General features: G+C 45.7%; 1 protein-coding gene and 1 long non-coding RNA gene across 3 annotated transcripts; one reads left to right on the top strand and one right to left on the bottom strand.

The window, feature by feature from the left end:
- On the top strand, positions 1-10236 carry LOC307209196. The gene is made up of 3 exons (XR_013835409.1): positions 1-477; positions 7706-8581; positions 9310-10236. It is a non-coding gene; the product is annotated as an uncharacterized lncRNA (long non-coding RNA).
- Positions 10237-11644: 1408 nt separating this feature from the next.
- LOC307208457 (uncharacterized protein) lies at positions 11645-24467 on the bottom strand. 2 transcript variants are annotated; one of them, XM_079963038.1, is made up of 8 exons: positions 23804-24467; positions 23387-23597; positions 21848-22740; positions 19435-19543; positions 17945-18027; positions 17227-17353; positions 15780-15887; positions 11645-14235 (listed from the first exon to the last, which is right to left on the bottom strand). In XM_079963038.1, exons 3-8 carry the CDS (start codon positions 22547-22549, stop codon positions 13391-13393), a joined length of 1974 nt encoding a protein of 657 aa, XP_079819164.1. In that variant the 5' UTR covers positions 22550-22740; positions 23387-23597; positions 23804-24467; the 3' UTR covers positions 11645-13390. The 2 variants fall into 2 exon arrangements, with proteins under 2 accessions (XP_079819164.1, XP_079819163.1); XM_079963037.1 differs by lacking the exon at positions 23387-23597.
- Positions 24468-25903: the final 1436 nt, after the last annotated feature.

Genomic DNA, 25903 nt, shown 5'->3' with positions numbered 1-25903 from the left:
TCTTAAGAGTTTCCAGGCCTTGCTCTCTGTAAAGCCGCCTCTCCCCTCTCAATCTTCTCAGCATGGGAGATGGGCACAGACTAAACACAGTTCACAGTCACTGTAGGAACTGCGGAGGAGTAAAGAACAGTTCCCACAGAAATGTCCTTAAGTAGGAATAAACATCCGGCACTTAGCTGCTTCTGGAGTCTTTAGGAACTTCTGGAAACGAGTGAACACACACCCCAACACAGTAGGTGGGAGCGGTTGCAGCTGTAGATCAGCAACAGTTGGGATTCCACGTTTCCTATCTCCTAGGAGGTGAAAGCATCCAAATTGATTATATCAGTGCAGATATTGCATGAGAGAAGATGGTCTTTCAGATACATGAAGCTGAATTTTTGAAAGTGTCAGAATATGTGCCTACCTAGCCTTTGTAGGAAGGAGTTAATTTATTTCATGGGGACAAATCACCCTAAGTAGGAGATAAGTCAACAGGTGCAAGATCAGGACTTCTGGGTTGGCGCCTCTGGTAATGGCGGAATTCCTCTGATTGGGAGGAATTTGCTTCATGGAAATCCGGGTCTGGCCGCCACGGCGAAGGCGGAGACCCACCAAAAATCACAGGCGGGTGAAGCCTGTGAACGTGGGATTCGGCTGGCACCTTTTGCGCCTCCCCTACTCGCAGGGAAACCCGGTTTCGGGGATCCGGAGTGACGTGGGGTGAGCGGCGCGGTGCTTTGAATTGATTGCTTTTTCCACAGAGGGAAGCCACATAGCTGTTGCCGGAGAGCGCTGATTTTTTCCTGTGGACAATTTGATCTTAAAGCAACTACCCGTGAGTAGAGTGAAGAATTGGATTTTTAAACGTCTTAATTTGGCACTGAAACGGGGAAGTTCAAAACAGGAAGTCCGCCTTCCCCTTTTGTAAATAGACTGAAGCAAAGAGGCTGCAAGCTAAAGTCTTGGAAAGCCTACTGTGAAGGACTAAATTTCCATCAGTAAAAAATATTAAATCCCCCTTGGAAGCAGGAGAAGAGGGGGGAAGTTTTGGATTGTATATGCTTGCAGGAAAGAGTGAAGGAAGTTAAAATACCACCGCTCCGAACCTGGAAACGGGCTGCTAGTAAGACTGACGTCTTGGTTGTATTTGCAGTGTCCCGTGCACAGCGGGATGATGAGGAATACGTGCACATACTCTATATTGCTTTATTTACATTTCAAAGCTGGTAGATTACAGAAAAACATCTTGCCTCTGCCGGAGCAGAGAAAGCATCCTCTCCTCTGGAGCACAGAGAGAAACACTGTGTGAACAGTGAAAAACAGGAAACCAGTGTACGTCACATCCAGTCTCCTTTCCCGTGAGAAAACCCAACAGCACAGACTGTGGAATGTAAACACCTGTCTTGTGACAAGCACTTCGCTGCACAGTGAAGAGAGCAGAAACCAACATCCTCCCCCTTTCTGTGAACATCACTGAGCAGCGTGTTCGTACAATATCAGTACAAACCCAACTTCTGCACATAGGTACAGTGTTGATCCCTTGATACAATCTTGGACAATACATCAGCAGGAATTTCATTACCTGGCATATAGGACACCGTTACGAGTCCCTTCTGAATACGTACCCTAGCATGTTGCAACTTCAATTGCAAGTGCTTCGTGCTTTGCTTACAACCTTCAGAATTCAGCAAAGCCAAACATGCTTTGTTGTCCTGGTAAACCTGGATTGGACATTTGACAGGAATTTTCATGTCTTTGCACAATTGTAACAACCATTCACAATCCTTAAGTGAATAAGACAGTGCATTCAGTTCAGCTTCACAAGTACTTAAGCTAACTGTTGTTTGCTTCTTGCATGACCAATCAAATAGACCCTGATTGTACATATAGCAAACTCCAGACGTACTTTTCCTGTCTGTTGTGTCACTTCCAAAACTTGCATCTGCAAATATCTCAAGACCACCAGGCTTCTGATTGTTAAATCTCTGTAATGCATAGTGCCTTTCAAATAGCGCGCTACGCGTTTCAGAGCTTTCCAATCCTTAACAGTAGGATTGTTGACTTGTCTGCTTAGCAAATTACAGCTAACAGCAATGTCAGGTCTTGAACATCTGGCAATGAAGTTTAGCTTGCCTAGCACACTTCTGTACAGTGTAGTGTCAGAAAATGCTTCTTCAGTGTCATCTACCTGATAACCTGTTGTCATTGGTGTGTCTACAGGGTTAGCATCCATCAGGTTTAGTTTGCTTAACACATCAGCAATTTTCCGTGACTGGTGTACTAGAATGTTACCATCTTGATCTCTTTCTATTTCCAGAGATAGGTAGTTGTTTACCTCACCAAGATCTTTCATGTCAAGGTGCTCTTTCAGTTGAGCTAGGGCGTTAATGTACATTGTGACATCTTTCCAAAAGAATAATAAATCATCAACATAAAACAAACAATACAGTTTCTTTTGCCCCTCCTCTTTGACAAATACACATGGATCAGCTTTCCCTTGCTGAAAACCTAGAGAAAACAATACTTCAGTGAGTTTTGTGTGCCAACACCGTGCACTTTGTTTGAGACTTCTTCAGAGCACAAACAAATCCCTGTTTTACCTGTACGCCATCAGGTGGAAGCATATAAAGTGATTCACCTAGAGATCCGTACAGAAAAGCTGTATTCACATCGTGGTGACTAATGTGTAGATTCTCCTCTGCAGCTAGCTTGAGCATAAGCCTAATGCTCTCATACCTCACTGTGGGTGAATAGGTCTCGTGATAGTCTTCACCTGGTACCTGTGCAAAACCTCTGGCTACCAATCTGGCTTTGTGTCTGACTACCTTGTCATTTTGATCAGTCTTCGCTTTGAAGACCCATTTGCTTCCAAGCAGTTTCATTCCTGGAACTACTGAAACAAGTTCCCATGTTTTGTTCCTTTCCAAGGAATCAAGCTCAGCCTTCATGGCATTTAACCATGGCTCAGCTTCCTTTGAATCCAAATCCTGGATTTCTTGGAAACTTGAAGCTTCAAATACCTTCTTGGAGCTTTTAACAGCTGTTACTGCTATCTTGGCAAACTCATCAGCAAATCTCTTTGGAGGTCTAACTTTTGTGGCTCTTTGTGACCTGCGAATTAGCCTTAAGTCCTCAACACTCTCCTCTTCCTTCTTAGGAGAAAAGTGACCTATTGTGAACAATGGTTCTTCCAATTCTTGATCAGAGCTTTCAGAGGGTCGCATAGAGGCTTTCGCACTCTTGAAATCCTCTGAATCACCTGATTCAGTTTCAGACTCAGAATCAGAACTTTCAAAAGTGGGTGTGGGTTGCTGTGGTTGCTTTTGACTATCCTCAGTCTCATCACTGTCATCAGGGTAACATTGGAAAATTCCCACATTCTCCCCCCACTTGGCATTGTACTCAACACTTCTTGTGAGCTTAATGGTCTTAGAGTCAGTCATCCTTATTCTGTAAGAACCTTTTTCATAACCTAGAAAGATACCATGCAAACCACACTTGTCTAACTTGAGTTTTGTGGTGAGTGAACCCACATGTCAGAACCAAAAATTTTCATGTGTTTGATGTATGGCTTTTTGCCAAACATCTTCTCATAGGGGGTACAACCAATCGCTGAAGATAACCTGCGATTATAACTGTAAACAAAACACGAGAGAGATTCGGTCCAATAACTCTCTGGAAGATTGGCATCATGCAGCAAGGTTTTTAACCCTTGAAGCAATGTTTGATTTGCCCTCTCGCAAAGTCCATTCTGCCATGGCGAGCGAGGACTAGACAAATCGTGTTGAATTCCTTTCTCAGACAGAAAAGCTTCAAACTGCTGAGAAGTGAATTCCCCCCCGTGATCAGTGAAAAGAATTTTTATCTTCTTACCATGCACATTTTCCAACCAAGCACAGAATTCCTTGAACCTTGGAAAAGCCTCTGATTTCTGCTTGAGATTGTACACATAAATATACCTGGAAAATGCATCAATGAGAACCATGAAGTACCTATTTCCACCCAAAGAGGGCGCTAGTGGTCCAACCAAATCAGCATGAACAATTTGGTGTGGTTCTGTAGCTTGCCTACTAGACACCTTACCTTTCGCAGCCATTTTCACCTTGTTTGCTGCGCATGCCTTGCACTTCATGTGGTACCTGCAGGGTTTAATAGTCATACCTTCAACCAAGGCAGGCATTTTAGATACTGCCTCAAAATTCAAATGACCAAATTTTCAATGAAAATCGTGAATACATTTTGCATGCAAACTTTTGTTAGAACCTGCAATGCAACAAGTGTCATCCTGCACAACATCATCATAATACAAAACATATAAACAATCAACATATTCAGCATACAATACATAATCATTTTTCTTTTAGATGATGCACCTTTTGTTCTTAAAGGAAACGTCAATTTTCCGCTCATTCAGCTGTCCAACGCTGAGCAGATTATGTTTGGCATCTGGCACATAAAGTACATTCTGTATCGATAAGTCCAAACTGTGAAGAACAACAGTTCCGTAGCCTTTACTGGGGATTGTGTGGTCATCCGCCTGGTGAATCGCACCTTCCTGCGGTGTAAAAGACACGAACAGTCGCTTATCGTTGCACATGTGATGGGTTGCAGCCGAATCAACAACGAAGAAAGATCTAGACGTCTTCTGGACCTCTGCAACTTTTGGAGTGAAGCGTGAGACCATTGCTTTGGGCTGCGTTGTCCTGGACACTGGACCTCTGCCTTTGCCTCGGCCTTTTCCATGCGATGAGCTTTCGCTGCGCTGCTCTGTTTTGGCCCTGGGATATTTGCATTCCCTCTTCATATGGCCTAGACGTCCACACGAGTAGCATTTCACTGCCTTCAAAGCTTTGGCGCCATCTGGTGGTTCCACTGCACTCTGGGATGACGTCTGTGAAGACTCCCCCTTTCCCATGCAGCCAGCACCCCGGCGATCTGCTTCATTCAGAATCACGGCAGTAACATAATCCACTGTCAGCTGAGCAGTAGGCTGTACAGCAATCTGAGTCGCAACAGACCCCCAACCTGAACCCAAAGATTGTAGTATCATGAAGGAATACACAGCCTCTGGAAAGTTGAGTCCTCTCTGTTGCAGCTCATGTCTCAGATTCTGCATCTCCATCAGATGTGTACGCACATCTCCACCTTCAGCAAGAGCCATATTATGCAGCTTGTTAAAGTAAAACATAGTAGATCCGGCTTCTGTCCTCAAGTGAGCCTCTCTCAAAGCGTCCCAAATTTCTCTGGCTGAGGTCTTATCACGCAATAGACAGAGCTCTTCTGGGGATACTATCAATGTAAGAGTTCCCCTTGCTTTGGAATCTTTAGCTTCCCATGCATCTGTAATTGGAGCTGGGGGGGTGTCTGTAATAACTTCAAACAGACCCTCTTTCCGCAGAATAGCCTCTGCATAGAGAACCCAGTCCGCATAGTTTTTCTTATTGAGCTTAGGAATCCCACAAGCATCCTGAAGGGCCATCATGACTCTGGCATTAGCCTTCTGCGTCATCTCTGCTGCTTTAAATCATGCTGCGTTACTGCTGCAGCTGCTTTAGCCCAAAAGCACTTTTAAAAGTTACTTTCGATTTCCCCAGCATAGGAACTTGATCCTTTGCCTGTGCCCGGCAAACGGACATAAAATTGCAAAGTCCAGCCATAAAGCCATTAATTAGATGCTGGCAGGCTGCCCGGAGCAGTAGCACATACCTCATCAATCATCTTGACGCGCAGAGATATCGTCCGATCTGTCCCTCTGCCGCTGTTCCGATTACTGGAGCCCATTCCCAAGATTGATTGCATTCTTCTGGGCCCGGAACCAAAAATGTTGTATTTGCAGTGTCCCGTGCACAGCGGAATGATGAGGAATACGTGCACATACTCTATATTGCTTTATTTACATTTCAAAGCTGGTAGATTACAGAAAAACATCTTGCCTCTGCCGGAGCAGAGAAAGCATCCTCTCCTCTGGAGCACAGAGAGAAACACTGTGTGAGCAGTGAAAAACAGGAAACCAGTGTACGTCACATCCAGTCTCCTTTCCCGTGAGAAAACCCAACAGCACAGACTGTGGAATGTAAACACCTGTCTTGTGACAAGCACTTCGCTGCACAGTGAAGAGAGCAGAAACCAACAGTCTTTTGGGATGCTCATTGACTGTGACTAGAACGTTCACTGACAGTTAGTTAAATAAGAGAAATACATTGTTTCCAATGTCTCCGTCTGCGTTTAAAAAGGAGTAAAAGTAACTGAAAATTGAAACTAACTTTATTTTTTGAACTGTGTCTAAAAGGACTATTACAAATAGAAACTGTTTCCCTCTAGAGGAAGCTTTTGAAACTGTTACAAGAGCTGATCTGGGGGAATTTCCAGCTGCAAGATAAAAAGCTGTGAGACTCTGGGACTGACCTTGAATCGGTTAAGAATGTCGATAGAAGAGGCCTTAGCGGTCGCATTAAGTAAGATAAGTAACACTGGAACAGCTTAACAAGAAGGTGGATGTGGTAACCACCAAAATTGATAATTTGGGACAAAAAGTGAACATCAATACAGAAACTATTCAGAAATTGATACAGGAATCTACTTTGACATGGCAAACTGCGGAGAAGGCTAGGGAAAAAGTTGTTGCCGTTGAACCTAAAGTAACACAGTTGGAGAGAGAGAGAGTCCCAGCCTTACAGATGCAATTTGATGACCATAAGTCGATGCCATCTACGACTGAACTTAAAGAAAATCAGATTTTGAGGATTAGAGCCCTACTTGAACTGGAGAAGGAGAGTTTGATGGATTTCATCACGCAGGAATTTGCTGATTTTTGGGACTTGGACTTGGGTCAAGAAGAGATTAAAATTGTGAGGGCCTTCAGACTTGGAAGAGGAGGGAAAAAAGAGAAGAAAAAAATAAGAGACTGTTGGAACTACCAGAAGAACCTAGAAGAACAACAGTCAATAGTGGAAATTTTGAAAGACGTCCCGAAATATCTTTTGGATTTTGGGTTTAACTATGGAGATTTGGTTGCCCTGTTGAGAAGGAACAAAATCATCTCTAGGTGGGAATTTCCCCGAGATCTACTCTTCAGCCTCAAAGGAAGGAAAATAAAAATAAGATCAGTAGAAGACAAAGTAAAGTGCATGTATAAATACAAAGACTTGCAGAAGGGACTTGGAAAAGAGTTAAGAGCATCGGACAGAAGATTACCAGGTTGATGAACTATATGGAATTGGCGGAAATGACTGGCAGAATCCGAGACCAGGGAAGAAGATTGGAAAAAGTTTAAAGACTATTTATAGAAATATTGTAAAATTGACGAATGTTGGAAAAATGTTGGAATGAAGTTATATGGCTTTAGTAGAAATGTTATAAGGAATTAAGTATAGATCGATTATTAGAGTATCAGGGGAAAAATAAGGTTAGAATATGTTAAGATAAATATAGGACAGAAAACAGAGAAAGATGGAAAGGAATTGCTGAAACAATTAACAGAAGTGGAATACAAAAAGGGAGGTGTGAGGAGGTCGTTGAAACAAGTAAATGAAAGATATGACATTGAAATTGTATGATGTCTGTTAAATTGTTTTTGTTTTGTTTAGCTTATTGTGTTAGTGTTGTGTAATGTTTTTATATTGTATTGTATTGTCTTTTTTCTTTTTGCCTTTTTTCTTTTTTCTTTCCTTTTTTGTAGTGTTTAAAAGTAATAAATATTATTTAAAACAAAAACCAAAAACAGGTGCAAGATCAGCCAAGCCAGTTGCTATGGCAACAGCCCAGTGTCATTTACAGAATAAGGTTACCAGATTTTCTTCAATGAATCTGGGGGCACTTTTCAACTTTCTACTAAATAGATGGATTTTGTCAGGGAACTGAGCTGTAAATCCGGGAACTGTCCCCGGGAAACAGGGACGTCTGGTAACCTTATTATAGAAGTGATTAGGATATGACAGTTCATCAGTAGGTGAAAGTGCAGTCCATGTTACATCTTGAATTGCTGGAATAACAAATTATTTCTACTTGTGTCTGTATCTGCAAAGTCTACAAGCTTTATTTATATATCAACATCTGGAAGAGTATTACTGAAGCCTGACCTTCCGCGGCAGTAAACTATTTTGGACCTTAAGCTGCTTCTGTTGGTGACTGGAACTGGGGGCAACTTCTATGTGGGCATCTCACTTCAGATTCCCAACAGGTTATGGGTCCAGTTCTCCAGCTACCAGTGGTCAGAAGGCAGTAAACCTGGATAACACAAGTGGAGGAGACGAGTTGAAGCAATAAATTTTCCTTGACATATTCCAGGGAGGCGGATGATGGTGCAGAGTCTCACAACCGGGCTGCTGTTGGAACAGTTGTTGTAAGGAATTATTCCTGTTGGAGCTTCATGGTGTAGATGCATAACTTTCTATTTGTATCTGTATCTACAAAGCTTACAAACTGTGTATATATAAACATCTGGAACTTTATTACTGAAGCCTAATCTACAGGAGTAAACCATTTTGGATCTCAACTGGAGCTGGGGGCAACTTATGCTGTGTGGGTATCTCACCAAATATTCCCAACAGGTGGCCCCTGGATGTTATCCTGAGAGAAATGTAACCCTTGAAGAAGAAGAGTTTGGATTTGATATCCCGCTTTATCAAAGCGGCTAACATTCTCCTTTCCCTTCCTCCCCCACAACAAACACTCTGTGAGGTGAGTGGGGCTGAGAGACTTCAAAGAAGTGTGACTGGCCCAAGGTCACCCAGCAGCTGCATGTGGAGGAGCAGAGACGCAAACCCAGTGTTATTCTAAAGCAGCAATGCTGCAGCAAGCAAAGGCTCTAGCAGCTCAGTCAGCTGCTTGTGGCTGCAAAGCCAGACAGGATGTATGTGACTGTTGCCATGGAAACAAAGGGGCAGTCCATTCTCCTTATTGAGCACAGGATGTGAGCTCAGTGTGTGTCATATGACCTGTACAGGATGTACATGGGTGGAGTTTGGAGTTTCTCTCTGTTTGTTGAAGAGAGCAGACATCTTTTACTGTATGACTGCTGAAGACAGGAATAAAAGCAATGTAGATACATTTCTGTCTGAGTCTGATTCCCCTCCCTGGGGATATGCAGGGAGCAGGGAGGAGGAGAAGCAGTTGGTGTGTTTTCCTCACAGCCTGAGGAAAATCGCAGGAATGGACCTCGTGTGTATTTCCTGCCGGGAGTCGCCGGAGGGAGGTCAAAAGAATTCAGCCGGTGCCTGGAGAGATAGGCACATACCTCTGACCGAGCCTGAATTCTAACACCCAGTTCCCCAGATTATGAGTCTATCGCTCCTAACCACTACACCACACTGCCTCTGAGCAGCAAAGCTTCCCCACGCCTGTACCTACCTGTCCCTGGAGATGCCAGAGATTGAAACTGGGACCTTATGCCTGCAAGGCATATGTCCTGCCACTTTGGTGTGCTTCATCTCTGACCCACAGATGAAATTAGACTCACAAGGCCTCCCCCCCCAGCCATGCGCATATGTCCCATGGCTGATGGCTGCCAGTAGTTTCTGAGCTCAATTTAAGGTGCTCACAGTAGTCTCTAAGGACATCAGAAAGTCCGCCGCCTCCTCCTGGGTTTTATGATCAGCAGTGGAGCCACTCTTGGTGGTTCTGCATCCCTCAGAAGTTAAGGAAGGGTGGGGTGGCAGTCCGGGAGAGGGTAATCTCGTAAGTAGTGGAATGCCTTGCCAGTAGAGACAAGTCCGACACCTTCACTATACAGCTGTTGGTAAGTGCTGAGATGTGCCTCTACCTGCAGTGGACTTGTTGGATGCAGATGAATGGTGGGAGGAACCAGCTGGATAGAACCCTTTGTGGTGGGACGACGACGAGAGGTCAGAGGGAGAAGACTGGGAAGAGAAGGGGTCGGAAGCTTGAAGAGGTAACAGGACTTCGTGAGCTGGGAGAGAGTGGCAGAGAGGAGTCCAGAATTGAACAGAAGCTGAAGTAGAGGAGGAGGTAGGGAGGCGTCCGGCTGTTGTCACCCCGTCTGGCTGGGACAAGCTGCCCTGCCACCCATGTCTCTCCGAACCAGAAGAAGATGAAAAGGCTGGAGGAGAGGTTGGCTACACAACCTCTTGATTGGTAAAAGCCCTAGAAAGGAGGGGACCTAGATGGCTATGCAGAGGCGAGGATTTTCAGTCTCGGCAACTGATTTTTATGGAGTAACGCCACCGGGAATATGCTACTCTGTTCATTAGGCCTAACACTCAACCAAGTTTGTCATGTTTTTGCTAATAAAGAGTTCAACTTTGAACTGTGTGATTACTGACCAGCACGCTCCTGAGATGTGGGTTTTAAGGACCCACCCTAATTACATGAAGGGATCTTGATGTAATTTAAATATTCCAGATGTTCTGCTGTGTTGCTCTTCTGTGTTACATTGTTGGTTACACCAACAGTTTTTTTCAGCCAGAACTAAGTTCTGGCACCTCTCAGATGGGCACCATTGCCATTATAAGAGAACAAGGGACGTCTTCATGGTGAGTTCTGGCATCTCTGTTTCTATAAAAATAGCACTCACGTGTGTGATCTTACAATGTTATGGAGATTCAACATAATGCCGAAATTCACAGAGGTAATTTTTTAAATAAAAGGTGCACCCCGTCCAACCCAATCCAGAAAGGACTCGGTGGTCGTAGCATTTTGACTGAGAGAGAAAACCTTGGCAACTTGGCAACCTTGGGGAAGCAAGGCAGAGGAAGATACAGATATAAAAACGTGTCGGCATAAAAACCATGCCCTCTGCTGGATGGATCAACTCAAGTTTCACACTGCAAAGCCATTATGAAATGTTCCTGTGGACAGATCTGTGAGCTGTTCATAGAATTTTAGCTAGCTAGACTACAATCTGGAGGAGTGATGGGAATGAGGAGTGTGTCTGGATCGCCAGAGAAGCACCACTCATTGCAACATTTTGTTGCAGGGCCCACTCACTAGTTGTAAGGATGTTTCAACATTTAAAACCCAGTTGCTGCCCAGCGGGATTTAAAGATCAGGGTGAAGATGTATTGCATGGTCAGTGACCACAGTTGCAAGTGAAGGCCAGGAATCAGGCAGCCTGGATGACCTGGTGAGGAAAAGCGAGGTCCCCTGGCGATGGGGAAAGCCAGTGATTACCTCATGGAGCCTCTGAGCAAAACCGCATCAGCAACATCTAGAAGCAAGTTGGGAAACCTGTTTCTCTCAGATAAATATCTGGCCATGTCCCTACCCATGCTCTTGACTCATGTCACAACAAATAACCTATCAACCAGCACCACCTGTTGAGAAGGGCTTGTGAACTTTTGCAAAAACTGCTCCATAACAATAGCAGCCACCCCCATGTAAGACATCTGAAGGCAGCCCTGTTTAGGGAAGTTTTTAGTGTTTTATCGTGTTTTTAATATTCTGTTGGGAGCCACCCAGAGTGGCTGGGGAAACCTAGCCAGGCGGGCAGGGTATAAATAATAAATTATTAATTATTATTATTATTAAGTTGACAGCTTGTTAAGCTGGGGCTAATGGGATTTGGCTTCTGGTAACATCACAGGCTAATACTTTTAATATGTAACCAATTTCATGATACTTCTGCAAATGCGAGGCCAGATGGTCCTCTGAATGTCAAGAGTGGTGCCAGCACAATCCAAAGCACCCTAATCAATCCTAGAAAGGGTTAGAAGCCAGGCCAGTAATGCTTGCTTATTTATTTATATTTTAAATATACATATATAAATCTTAGGCAGCTCTTGTTTTATTTCGTTTTCAAAACCGCTCCAAGTTGCGTAGAAAATAGTGTAAAAACCAGGAACAATTTAAAAACCTTTTAAGTGAAAAGCCAAAGAAGGAAAACATACACACGCACTCTCGCACGATAATATTAGTAAATTGCCAAAAACGGGAAAGAAACTGATCAAACGTGAAGCAGCCTTTAGAATGTTTTCCTATGAAATGGTGTGGTATTGCTGTCGAAGGGTGTGACTTCATGATTTCAACAGTGCTGCTGTGTGTGAGAGAGAGGTGGGGGGGGAGAGGGAGAGAGAGAGAAAAACTGCAGCCTTCATGAATTAAAAGTTGTCATCTGCTGGAGAAAGGGCAGTATGATGAGCCGTGTTTGTGAAAACAGGTGCTTACGAGAACCCCAGTAATAATAATAATTGATCTTCTTAGAATTGTAGACTTGGAAGGGATACAAAGGGTCACTTAATCCAACCCCCTGCACTGCAAGAATCTCAGCTGAAGCATCCATGACAGATGGCCGTCCAACCTCTGCTTAAAAACCTCCAAGGAAGGAGAGTCCACCACCTCCCAAGGGAGGCCTTTCCACTGTCCAACAGCTCTTACTGTCAGAAAGTTCTTCTTGATGTTTAGTCAGAATCTCCTTTCTTGTGAAGCCATTGGTTCTGGAAGGTAAAGGTACCCCTGCCCATACGGGCCAGTCTTGACAGACTCTGGGGTTGTGCGCCCATCTCACTTAAGAGGCCAGGGGCCAGCACTGTCCGGAGACACTTCCGGGTCACGTGGCCAGTGTGACATCGCTGCTCTGGCGAGCCAGAGCCGCACACGGAAACGCCGTTTACCTTCCCGCTGGTAAGCGGTCCCTATTTATCTACTTGCACCCGGAGGTGCTTTCGAACTGCTAGGTTGGCAGGCGCTGGGACCGAGCAGCGGGAGCGCACCCCGCCGCAGGGATTCGAACCGCCGACCTTTCGATCGGCAAGCCCTAGGCGCTGAGGCTTTTACCCACAGCGCCACCTGCGTCCCTTCTGGTCCTTCCCTCCAAAGCATTGGTTCTGGTCCTTCCCTCCAAAGCAGGAAAAAGCAAAGGGCTGCCACATGAAAGATGGAGCAAGCTTGCTTTCTCCTGCTCCAGAGGGTAAGACCCAAACAAATGGCTTCAAGTTACAAGAAAGAGGTTCCAATTAAAGATCAGGAAGAACTTTCTGGCAGTAAGAGCTGATTGACAGTGGAACGGACTCCCTTGGGAGGTGGTGGACTCTCCTTCCTTGGAGAGTCATGTATGATTCAGTTGAGTTCTTTGTAGAATCATATGATTCAGTTGAGATTCCTGCATTGCAGGAAGCTGGACTAAGTGACCCTTTGCATTACTTCCAAGTCTACAATTCTAAGATTCTATCATTAATAGCTTCTCCCAAAAGGGGCGTGGCCAGCAAGAGAATTCCCAGTTGGCCCTGCCCACCTCTTCTAGTACCCAATGAGGCGGCTCTTGTCTGAGGATATCCAGAATTCAGGAACCAGCGCCAGGCTCACAGCTCTTGAGCTATTGCTCCGAAAAGCTCTGAAAACATAGGCATTATCTGCAGCTTACAAAAAGGTCTGTGTCTGTCAAAACACACACACACACACACACACACACAAAATACACAAATGGCCAGCGCATCTTTGAGAGCCACATTAATTCTCAGAGTATTAACAAGGCCTTTTCCCCCAGATGGGTTTTCTCGTGTCTGTTCAGTATGGCTCTCTGGGTGAAGCTTTCCCCGCAGGCGTGGCACCCGTATGGCTTCTCTCCCGTGTGGATCCTCTGGTGCCTGAGGAGCACCTCTTTCTGGTTGAAGCTCTTCCCGCACTCGGGACACTCGTACGGCTTCTCCCCTGTGTGGATCTTCTGGTGCCTTACCAGCGAGTCCCTCCGGCAGAACTTCTTCTCACACTCGGGACACTCGTACGGCTTCTTCCCCGTGTGGATCTTCTCGTGCCTGATCAGGCTCTCCCTCTGGCTGAAGCACTTCCCGCACTGAGGGCACTCGTGAGGCTTCTCCCCTGTGTGCGTCCCTCGGTGCCGGACGAACCCTTCTCGCCCATTGAAGCTCTGCCCGCACTCGGAGCACTGGTACACTTTGGGCCTCGCGTGGATCCTCTGGTGTTTGGCCAGGTAATTCTTCTTCTGGAAACGCTTCCCGCACGCGAGGCACTCGTAAGGCAGGGCTGCGGAGTGGACACTCTGGTTTGCAACTGATTTGCATCGGTACCATTTCCCACCCTTCGAGTACAGAAATTTATTCACCCTTGCATGTCTCGAGGTTTCCTTCACTGCCCCGTGACTTTCTACCACCTCGTTTAATTCACCCCATCCCTCCGCCGGCTTTCTCCCCCATCGCTCGTCAGATTCGCATCCTTGTTCGTGAATCTCAGCCACCAGAGAAGCCTTCCCTTGGGATATTTCCAGCGACATGCTGTATGTTTCATCCGGCTCTCTGCCTCCTTGCGGAGGACTCTCCTTCTTGATTTGAAGTTCTTCGTCGTCTGCAAAGAGAGATAACGCAGACAATAATTCTGTTCAAACTGAGTCCTTAAAAAAAAAACCCAGTGCCTTTTTGCTAGGAATAATGGGGATGGAGATTCTGAGAAAGCTGACTAATTTATGTACGTGACAACAGCAGGTAGAATTTCATATGCACAGGGGTGGAAAGAAGAAAGATTACCAACGAAGAAGGAATGGTTTACAAAACTGATAGGACTATGCTGAAATGGCAAAATTAACTGCCAAATTAGGAGGACATAATGATGAAGTGTTTAAGGAGGATAGGATCTATCAGAGTGTCACCCATACATAATCTCTGGCAGGATTTGAAATATAAGCAGTGGATTAATGAAAGAACTAGAATTTAGATAGTAAAAACACGTGTGCTGTAAACAGCTCAGAAAATGGGAGTCAAAAACAAGCATCAGGAAAGGGTGGGTGGGAAGTCAATTGGAAACTTTATGGGGGGGGTTTGTACAATATTTTTGAATATTTTTGGAGATTTAATAAAAATTATATATAAAAAAGAATCCAGAATTCCAGTCATTACCAACGTTCAGAGTGTGAATGCCATTCCTTATGCAGCTAAAATGCCACCATCCACACACAAGGGAGCAGAGACAGTAGATTCATGCATGATGTCACAGGTAACCTGTTTTTTCCAAGCATGATGTGCAGAAATCCCAACGATCAGCTCACTGTCTCCGCTTGCAAACTGTTGTGAACAGGGCTTTTCAGATGTCCCCAATCAACTTATTGGCAACGGATGCAACTCCTCTTTCCCCCCAGTTTGCATCATGAGCCAGGATGGCATAATGCTGGACTAGGACTTGGGAGAGCAGGGTTTGAATCGCTACTCAGCCATGAAGCTCACTGGGTGACCTTGGGCCGGCCAACATCTCTTGGTCTAAGCTACCTCACAGGGTTGTCATAAGAATTAAATGAGAAAGTGGTAGGAAGCCGGGGGGGGGGGTTGCCTATACATATAGTAAATGTAAGTTTAGGATCCTTGCAAATAGTAAACCAGCACAGCAGGCAAAGGAGGTTTTTTCCTCTTTGATGTGCTAGATTTCTTCCTGCAGGGAGGTGCTGGCTCACTCATTTTATACAGGGAAGTTTTTAGCGGTTTGGTGTTTTATCGTGCTTTTACTATTCTGCTAGGAACCGGCCAGAGTGGCTGGGGAAACACAGCCAGGTGTGCGGGGTATAAATAACAACAACAACAATAATAATAATTACTACTACTACTACATGGGACGTTTCAAAAATGACATTTCCCCACGCAGTCTGAAGTGGTACAGTCTGTTCAACCACCTCAGAATTCTCCCACCTCATTCTGACATGTGGATTGGCTGAATAAGCCATGTGGGTGTGGTCAACCGTGTGGAACTTTCCCAGCCAATCAGCATCCAGGAGAAGAAAAGCAGGAAGTGGCACATGGAAAAACAGGCACAATGAAAGCAATCCCAGGGTGTGTGATGCACCCCTCTGTAACCACCGCCTCCCAACTAAGCCCCGCCCTGCCTTTAATATCCCTCCCCTTTACCTGAGGTGCTTTCTGCAAATACCTCGCCATCCTCAGAGTCCTGGATGAAACCCATGTCTCCTTTTTCCATTTGGGATACAGCCTCTGGTTTGGGAATCACAAACCCTCCTTAGAATAGGGAGAGAAACAGAGAGAAAAGGAACACTGAGAGAAATAGTCATTGACTGAATGTTTTGCGGGGCAAAGAATATTTGTGGATTCCAACCTAAAAAGTTTCAAAATAAGCTGGTTTATGAAACTGATGGGACTCTGATGAAATGGCGAAATTAACTGCTGGACCAAGAGGCCATAATGACGAAGTGTTTAAAGAAGAATGGAGGCCATTGATGGATTATCTATCAAAATATCACCTACGCAGGAAGTCGCGGGCAGGATTTGAAACGTAAGCAGTGGGTTACTGAAATAACTAATAGTAGTGAAGTTTAGATAATAAAAACAGATGTATTGCAAAACAGCTAATAAAAAGAAGAAAAAACAAACATCAGGAAAGGAGCAGTGGGAAGTCAAGAAGAAATTTATGTTGAAAAATATTTTTTTGTATATGATGATAAATGGTTTGGAATATTTTTGGAGATTCAACAAAATACAGTTTTAAAATAAGCACAGAACACTTTCTACTTAGCCTGCTGGTTGGGGATTAAGCAGAAGCAGTCGCAGAATGAGATCCTCAGCCAAACCCTGCTCCACTGTACTCCATTTCATTCATCCTCCAGTTTTCCTCCCTCACAAACAGCCACCCAGCATTCCATGACCAATGAACATGGTCAATCTTCATTAGATTGGCTTGGGGGGGGGTCTCTTCTGAGGGGCTCCCCCACCCACAAAGAAGTTTCGTGCTTTGCAAATCTTGGGGCGTTACCCCAAGTTTACTGATGCTTCTCTCTTCTGCAATGGATGGGGCTGTTTCAGTTGCATTAGGATCCCAACTCAAACAATGAGCTTGCCTTTAGGATATAGGATGAGGGCAGGGAGGAGGGTGCATCAGAGTCATAGCTATCAACTTTCAGATTTGAAAATAAGGGATCAACAGCCTCGAAAATAAGGGATCAGCAGCCTCACCTGTCCCAGGGCCAGTCTACAGGATATCTAACAATCCGGGATAGCAGCAGGAAACAGCGCTGGAATAAGGGAATTTCCCGCAAAAAAAGGGAAGGTTGACAACTATGGTCAGAGTCTGCCAACCCAAGCCCAGTTTCCAACAGCCTTGCGGGGTTCAAGACAACACCCTGTTCTTTTCATGGAGGGATCGTTTTATTGATTGCTGTGGAAACTGCTTAGTGACCATCTATGGTGAAAATTGGTCCGTAAAGAATTGAAAAGAAATAAAACGTATTTCTTCTCCCCCCACCTTCTTTTTCATTATTATATTTTGATGCATTAAAAAAACCAAAAACTCAGATTCTCTCTTCTGCCACGTTCCATTAATACAGGGCGAGGACTTCCTTACCTAGAGAGCTGATGTCCTCAGAGTCCTCCTGCATGACTTCCCAATGCATGGTTCCTTGACTGGTGTTCAGCACTGCCCACTCAGCACTGCCCAAAGCCACAGTCACCTCGTTTAAATTCACACTTCCCTGGAACGATAAAAGTATCCCCTTCATTCCTGCATTGTCTTGGGTTGGACCAGATAATGCTTAGTGTCCCTTCCAACTCTACCACTCTATGATTCTAATAGCTGTATAATTTTGGAGACTGGCCCTTTCCTCCTCTCCATTATCTCTCCCCACTGTCAACACTGTAGGCTCATTGAGATAGAGGCCCAGCTGGTTTGCCTTGTTCTGCCTCAAATTAGATCATGGCTGCAAAACGTCAAGCTCAAGGGCCAAATGCAGCTCCCAGGACATTATCTGGCCCTCGGATGTTTCCCCTCACCAGCCCTGCTTCATGCCTTCCTCAAGTGTTTTTGGTTTCTTGGAATGTGCCCTTGAACTCTTGCTTGCCTGGATGAAAAACGGTGTGTGTGTGGGGGGGGGGGTGCACACGCATGCACATAAGCATGTGTGAACGTACAGATATAGTCCTACTCTCCAAGTGGTAAAATTCACACTTGTTACTCCATTCACTTTTGCCTCTGGCCCTACTGCTGTGTGGCTCCTGGAAAGTTGCCCAGAAGGAAATGTCGCCCTCTGGTCAAAACTTATTTCCCACCCCAGAACCTCACATACCTCAGAAAGCTCAGTGTTGACTATTTCTTGTTCTTCGGGAGGAAGCACCGGACTGGGATGACTTGGTGACATTATTCCGCTGGCTGTAAATGAGGGGAATCTTTCAGATACCAATAATAGTGATTGAGTCCATTTCTTATCCGCCCTTCCCGATAAGGTCCTGGGCAGGTTGCAGCGATTTAAAACCCACTAGGAAAATAAATTTCAACAGGGCTTTTTTTGGCTGAAACTCACCGGAACATTAATTGCCATTATAAGAGAACGAGGGAGGCGTTCATGGTGAGTTCCAACACCTATTCTTCTAGAAAATCAGCACTGAGTTTAAAATAAATCACAGTCAGAAGCTATATAATGCAGGAGCCAGAAACAGCTCTGAGAGTAAGGAGTTCCACAGTCTTGGGGATGCCAGAGAATGCTCTCTCTTGGGCTACCCCACCCTGAACTTCTGGGGTGAGCAGAACTACCAAGAGGGCCCCCTCTGCTTATCTTAACACCCGGGAGGGTCTGTGGCATTTGCCTCCTAGGTGGGTCATAAGGAAAGGGTTAAAATGAGTGTGATGTGATTGGCCAGTGAGAATGCAAGGGGGGAGTAAAAGTTAGAGTGGGAAGTTTTGAGAGGCGTTGAGGTTTGGGAGTTGAAGAAGGAAGAGGGAGGATTAGGTGCGGGTTGGTCGAGTTGTACCGTGAGAGAGTGAGAGGAATTGTTGGGTGGAGTCAGATAGATAGTTGGGGATAATCAGTTTGAAGTTGTTCAGAACTAAGATTAAGAAACTGACAAGAAAAATTAACTGGAACCGTAAGCTTGTTCCTGCATTTAAAAATAAACTTGATTATTTGTTAATGTTAACAACTGTCTGGACTCCGTGTGTCCCCGTGAGAAACGGGGTGGTGGCAGCGAAGAAAGCTATCACAGTGGTGGCACAGGGTCACAGACCGTCAAACGTCTGGGGGCCCTGTGTGATCGCCACAGAGGTCATCTCAGATATTTGAGGCCTAAGTCATGTAGGACTTTAAACACTAATGTGACATGTGAGCAAGCTCCTTGAAACAAACTGGCAACCAGTGCGTCTGTTTTACAAGGCAGGATGCCACACAATACCCAGGGCTTGGAAGAAACAACTATGTCAGCCCCAGACATTTTGTTCCTTGGTGTGGAGGCCACATGGAAGCTAGCCCCTCTTTGCTGCACTCTGAGCCCAGAAATAACAAGCACAGATGTCATAGGAGTGCCAAATGGAACCCCAGCCATTTTTGTTTGTCCCCTAAAACAGCTTTCTCCAACATGGTGGGCCTCCAGAAGTTGCTGGACTCTTAACTCCCATCATCCACAGCCAGTATGGCCAGCAGTGAGGGATAATGGGACTTGTAGTCCTTCAATATTTGGGGGAAGCCATTGCTAGTTTTCTCATTGCGAGACCCTCTGAAAAGCCGCGGAGCGATCCCAGGAATCCAGTTTGAATAAATGCTGCGCTAGCCCAATGAATCCTCACCCAGCAAACAGAGGTCTTTTTCTGCTTTCTCATCAGCCTCTATGTAGATTTGCCTCCGAGGTGCCCCCTTGGCTTCTGAGGGGCTCGTGGGCACTTCCTCCACCGGCATCTGAAAAAGAACAACACAGGTCCCACTCAGGATGGGGAAGACGCAGGAGGGCAGGAGGTGGACAAAGCGAAGCAGGGGAGCTTCTTACAAAAGGGGTGGGATCAAGTAAGAAAAGCACCTGGGCATTTTGTGTCACCTCTATCGTCTGCTTGGCGCATATTGAAGGCCTTCCTTGTTCAACCATCCTTTCAAGTGCAGATTTTTACCTCAGCCTATATCCATACTGGATTTGAAATAGTTTTTTTATTCCTGCTGCTGGAAGACGATGGAAGAGTGTGCCTTGGTAGGTGAAGTCAAACTGATGGAGAGTTACAGCACCTTACTGGAGTGTGGAATTGTTCATAATTGCTTTCACACGTGGAATTGTTTTAAAGTTACTTTTATCGTTGAGGTATTTTTTGGGAAAGCAATTCATAAATGGCATTAAAAAAGCAAAAGATGAGCTTGCCAAAGCCTCTATGACACACTGGGTTATAGATATACTGTAGGACATAATATAGATTTTAATCACTGGGAAAACCTTGGAAAAGCGAAAACAAAATAAAAAAATTCCTTCCAGTAGCACCTTAAAGACCAACTAAGTTAGTTCTTGGTATGAGCTTCCGTGTGCATGCACACTTCTTCAGAACTTAGTTGGTCTTTAAGGTGCTACTGGAAGGAATTTTTTTATTTTGTTTTGACTATGGCAGACCAACACGGCTACCTATCTGTAATTGGAAAAGCGATTTGAAGTTCACAGCATGTTATTCTTTGAAGCAGAACTACACGCAAATGATTTACAGATGGTATTTAACTCTGAGCACGCTAGTTAAGATGTCTAAGACTGAATCACATAAGTGCTGGAGATGCAAGGAGGTTGAGAGAACGTTCCTTCATATGTGGTGGACTTGTAAAAGGGTAAAAGAACATTGGGAAATAATCCAAAATGAATTGAATTTTTTTTTAAAAAGTTCTTTCCCCAAAAAACAACAGAGTCCTTTTTGTTGGGGATAATTTAGACAGAAATCCCCAGGTGTCAAAAAAGATTATTTATGTATGCCACTACTGCGGTCCGTGTTTTGTTAGCCCAAAAATTGAAAACAAGCTAGGTCCTAACCAAAGAAAAATGGCAACTTAAGTTGACAGATTATGTGCAGCTTGCAGACTTAGCATACAGAATAATAATAATAATAATTTATTATTTATACCCCGCCCATCTGGCTGGGCTTCCCCAGCCACTCTGGGCAGCTTCCAAAAAAAAAATATTAAAATACTGTACTACATCAAACATTAAAAGCCTCCCTAAATAAGAGAGCAAGACAAGCATATGTTTAGAGAAGATTGGAAAAGGTTAATTGAACATATGGGGGGAAATTGTGTTCACTTGAAAATGTTGGCAGCATTAAGATAAATTCAACAGTGTAAATAAGCTGTGATGGATGTAATAATGGAATACTGAATGGTTTAGTTTATATAAAATATGCAGGGATTTAGAGTATGCAAAATGAACCATGGAAAGAGAAGAAGGGAAGTCGTTGATAATTTATGGATGTTTAAATGAGTATTCAAAATTGTGAAAGAGAAAATTTAATAAAAAATTTAGATAGATAGATAGATAGATAGATAGATAGATAGATAGATGATAGATAGATAGATGATAGATAGATAGATAGATAGCACAGCTTTCAAAAATGCCAAAAACTTTCTCTGTTCTTTTTAGTTGAAAGCTGGGAATTATGGTTTGTTTTGGGGGGTGGAAGTGGCTGTTCTCCTCCCTGCTACTTCCCCCTCTCCTGTCATGGATGCCCCATGTGCAGGCTCAAGGTATTTTGCTGCCTGAGGTGAAAGACTAGAAGAGACTTCTGTATGCCAAAGCAGGCCCTGACTAGCCCTTGAATTTTAGCTGAAGACTAGCAATTGAATGTTACTGAAGCAGGAAAAGTTGTGAGAAGACCCGCTATTCCCCTCACGCAGCTACAATTTCCAGGTGACTTTAACAGTCCCATGGAGTGCTGGGAATTGTGGCTCCATGAGGGGAATAGGGTCAGCACCTTCAATAAACAGTTCCCAAGGTTCACTGGGGGAAGAAGCCATGACGGCTTAAAGTGATACAAGGCTGCTTTAAAAGTACAGGGCAGATGGGGCCTCATTCAATTATCTTAAAACCAAGTAGCGCAGGGGTGGGGAGCCTGCGGTCCTTCAGCTGCCATTGGACTCCATCATGGCCAATGGCCGGGGACAATGGGAGTTGCACTTCAGAAGCATCTAGAAGGCTAACAGTTTCCCCACACCTGAATTAAACGGCGACATGCATTAAAACCTCACCTGCCATTTCCAAGCCTTGGCCTCTTGGGGACTCATCAGGAATTCTTCTGCCGCCATCTGGGTGCTGGTCTCCGGGTCCCAGGCCCTGATCCTGCTCTGCATTTCCTGGGGCAAGATGGCCAGGAACTGCTCCAGGATCAGCAGCTCCAGGATCTGCTCCTTGCTGCGCCTCTCCGGCTTCAGCCACTGATGGCAGAGCTCCTGGAGCTGCCCATAGACCCTTCGTGGGTCCTCGACTTCTTGGTAGCGGAACTGCCTGAAGTGCTGCCGCAGCGCCTCCATTCTGCTGGCTTCCCCTCGCAAGATGGCCGCCTTCACCTTCCTGTAGTCCTCCCTCTCGGCAGCTGCAAGGCCGCTAAAGGCCTGCTGGGCTTCTCCGCTGAGAGCCGGCAGGAGACGCGCCGCCCACTCTTCTCGAGGCCATTGGCAGGCTTCAGCCACTTGCTCAAAGGAAGCCAGAAAGGCCTTGGCATCGTCCCACGGCCCAAGCTTGGACCGTGGTGGGCTTCCCCATCTTAGGCGACGGGAGTCCAGGGCCTTCAGGAACTCCTGGCACTGGGTTGCCCATTCCTGGGGCAGCTCATCCTCAAGCTGCTGCTTGCCATTTTGCAGCGCTGCCTGGCCACCCGGTAACTCCTTCAGGCATGCCATCGTGACGCCATGCGGTGGGGCTTGGCCTGCGGGTTCTAACCTCTCCTCCATCTTGGATCCTTGGTGTCCTCTCTCTGCTTCAGGGTGGGAGGGATTGGGACGAATATCCCACACTCGTAATGTCAAATTTTTCTTTCGGGTCTGTGGCTATACAGCAGGTTCAGTTCAAGGAGGAGACCCTACAGCATTTTGCCGAGACTTTCTCTGACAGTGTCTTTCTGAAAGGCAAGTGGGACCGGTCCCTGCAGAGAAGAAAAAGAACACAACGCCAAAGGGCATAAAGGAGGAGCCATTTTGGCAAAGTGTGGCACTATAAAATTTAAAACACCACAATTGGCATAGTGGTTGAACTATCAATCCCTATTTCCAGGGAACTCTAAGAATTGTAGGTCTGTGAGGGGAATTGGGGTCTCTCTGAACCGCTCCCAGTACCTTCAACGAACTACAGCTCCCATGATTCCCTGGGAGGGAAGCCATGACAGTTTAAAGTGATTATCATACTGCTTTGAATGTATAGTGCCATTTACAACATGCGCTCAAGTCCCAGAAGCTGGGGAAACAGAAGCCTGCCCAGTCTCAGACTCAAATCCCCCCTCCCTGATGTTGATGGACTACAACTCCCATCAATTTACATTGGTTATTCCAACCACCTTTTCCCTCAAACAGTGCCTGTTTTTGCCTTGCTCCCATCTCCTACAACTGGCATATGGCCCTCCGAAGGCTGCCTGGATGGGAATGCGGCCCTCGGGCTGGGAAAAGGTTCCCCACTCCAGCTGCACACTCTTCCCCTAGGAATAGCAGTGTTTAGAGTGTCCGACTGGGGAGATCAGGGTTCGAATCCCCACTCAGTCATGAAGCTCACTGGGCCAATCTCTCTTCCTAACCTACCTCACAAGGTTGCTGTGGGGATGAAATGAAGAGGGAAGAACCATGTGCAGCACCAGGAAAAGGTGGGACAGAAATGCTGGTGTGGCCTTTTGAAGCGCAGAGAGAAGAGCCCCCACTTCAAGGATGATTTGGGGGTAACAGCTTAGATCAGAAGACGGGGTTCGCACAGCAGACCTGGCCAGCCACTCGGCGCATGCTGTTGTTTCCAAACCTGCAAATCGACCATTGCCACAAGCTCAAAAGGTGCGGGGTTGCAGCGGGGGCTTCCTACCCACCCACCCCCGAACCTAGTTGGAAGCCCAACTTTCCCAGTCGCTCCGCAAGCAACACGTTTTTGCACCTCTTCCTTCCTGCATTTTCTCTGATCTGCCCCAGCTCCCACCACATTTCGGCCAAATCTGCCCCTTTAAAACTCACCTTTCTCTCGCAGCCATTCAAAAGCAGGCATCCGACCCTCTCAACAAAGCAGGAAAGAGAAGGGGAGGGAGCAAGAGAGAAAGAGAGAGAGAATTATTACACCACTTCCAGTTCCACCCCCCTTCTCAAATTTCCCAGTTCCTTCAGGAATCTGAGTTTAACCCTTTCCAGCAATACTTTCTCTTTCCCTCCATCACTCTGGGACAGGAGGAGGTTGCAATCCGGATCAGGCCAAACCTCAGCGGGGGGTGGCTGGCGTTTGCAAGCTTTACATTCCCAGGAAAGGTGCATTTAAGGCCGGATCGGGCTGCCACGCTTTTTAAGGAGGAAGGAGGCTGCAACACACACGCGCCTCTTGCTCTATTTCCGGTCCCCTTTTGAACGGAGGGAGTGGGGGGAATCGCGTTCCCACCGCCGATTCAGATGAAGCTGATCAAATGTCTCTCTGTGTCTTTTTGATTAAATTGCAGGATGGGAAGGTGCCTTCATCCATTGGACCCATCCAGCCCTCTATTGCACGCACTGACCGGCAGCAGAGGTTCTCCAGAATTTCAGGCTAGAGTCTCCTCGACCTCCCTCTCCTGGAGATGCCAGGAACAGAAACTGAGACCTTCTGCATGCAAAGCAGATGCTCTGACCACTGAACAACACAGCCCCATCGCAAATAGCAATTTGCGTTTGAAGATGTGGTCTACAGAAGCTTCTGCCCTTAAAATGAATTATTATAATTATTATTATTATTAAGCTGTTACACCCTAACGGTTCCACAAGACCCATTGCTGTCTGCTCTTGCTTCATCAGAGTCTGGTAAAGTCTGGAATACCCCTCAGATGTTTTTGCAATTTTAGGCTTGCAGGCAAGGGAAGTCAAGTTAAGAGTTTCCCGCTGTTCCACCAGTATTTTCTTATTTACAGTGGTACCTCAGATTACATACGCTTCAGGTTACATATGCTTCAGGTTACAGACTCCGCTAACCCAGAAATAGTACCTCGGGTTAAGTACTTTGCTTCAAGATGAGAACAGAAATCGTGCTCCGGAGGCGGCGCGGCAGCGGGAGGCCCCATTAGCTAAAGTAGTGCTTCAGGTTAAGAACAGTTTCAGGTTAAGAACGGACCTCCGGAACTAATTAAGTACTTAACCCAAGGTACCACTGTATTTCATAAAATTCATATACTGCTTGATTGTAAAACAAACAAACACTGAAAGGAGCAGAGTGAAGATGCCTGCTTGGTCTCAACAGGCAGGGAATTCCAAAGTGTAGATGGAACAGGTATTTTGTGGCACCTGGAAGTGCCCGTTCCGCCGATTGAAGTGGTAAGAGTGGGTGTATATTGGGTAAGGCGATCTTGTAGGTTAACCAGTCCCAAGGTAAGGGCTTTATATATTAACGGTGACACATTCAACTTGGCCCAGTAGCAAATTCCCAACCAGTGCAGATCTCCAAATGCAGGTGCTATATGCTGACAAGGCCTCGCTTCTGTCAGCAATTGTGCACTAACTGCAGCTTCTGGATCGAGTGCAGCGGAAATCCTGCATTGAGTAATCCAGTCTTAAATTGCTTGTAGATAGCTCCCTCTGCATAGGTGGAATCTTAGTCTCAGTGGCAAAATGCATCTCTCAAACCCTCTGTGTGTGGCCCCTCCCTGGTCTTGCTGCCCCTCGCAAGTGTCCTTGAACTCTGATAATGCCTCTAGCTTGTCTTAGAATGATAGAATTGTAGAATTTGAAGGCTTGGGCTACCAGTAGGCTTCAGCCGCTTGCTTGAAGGACACCAGGAAGGCCTTTATTCTGGGCTCTTCCAGCAACTATGCCATTGCCCGGTGTGACAGAGGCGATTCCACCGTCCTCAGGAACTCCTACCACTGCGTTTCCCAGTGCTGAAGCAGACCCTTGCATGGCTCCTGTTTGACCAGCTGCATTCTTGGAAGCACTCTCCAATACTCCCAGCCTAATACTCCCAGCCTGGAGGACATGAGGGTCTTGCCTATGGCCCAGACATACATCCCGTCGAAGCTTTCACACCTCCATTTTCATCCTCACCAGATCCTGCAGTAATAATGTCTTGCGCCTTCAGAAAAACAAGAAAAAACAAACAGTTCT

The sequence above is a fragment of the Podarcis cretensis genome, assembly GCF_951804945.1.
Source record: "Podarcis cretensis genome assembly, chromosome: 2".
Taxonomy (NCBI): domain Eukaryota; kingdom Metazoa; phylum Chordata; class Lepidosauria; order Squamata; family Lacertidae; genus Podarcis; species Podarcis cretensis.
This window is presented reverse-complemented; position numbering and strand designations above follow the sequence as displayed.

Bases quoted from the DNA above. Each gene is read 5' to 3' on its own strand.
- LOC307208457 (XM_079963038.1), bottom strand. From the start codon at position 22,549: ATGGAGGAGAGGTTAGAACCCGCAGGCCAAGCCCCACCGCATGGCGTC. The intron at 19,544-21,847 runs GTGAGGTTTTAA...GTTCTTTTTCAG, and splicing joins CCAAGGCTTGGAAATGGCAG to ATGCCGGTGGAGGAAGTGCC. The intron at 15,888-17,226 runs GTAAGGAAGTCC...CCCTATTCTAAG, and splicing joins TGAGGACATCAGCTCTCTAG to GAGGGTTTGTGATTCCCAAA.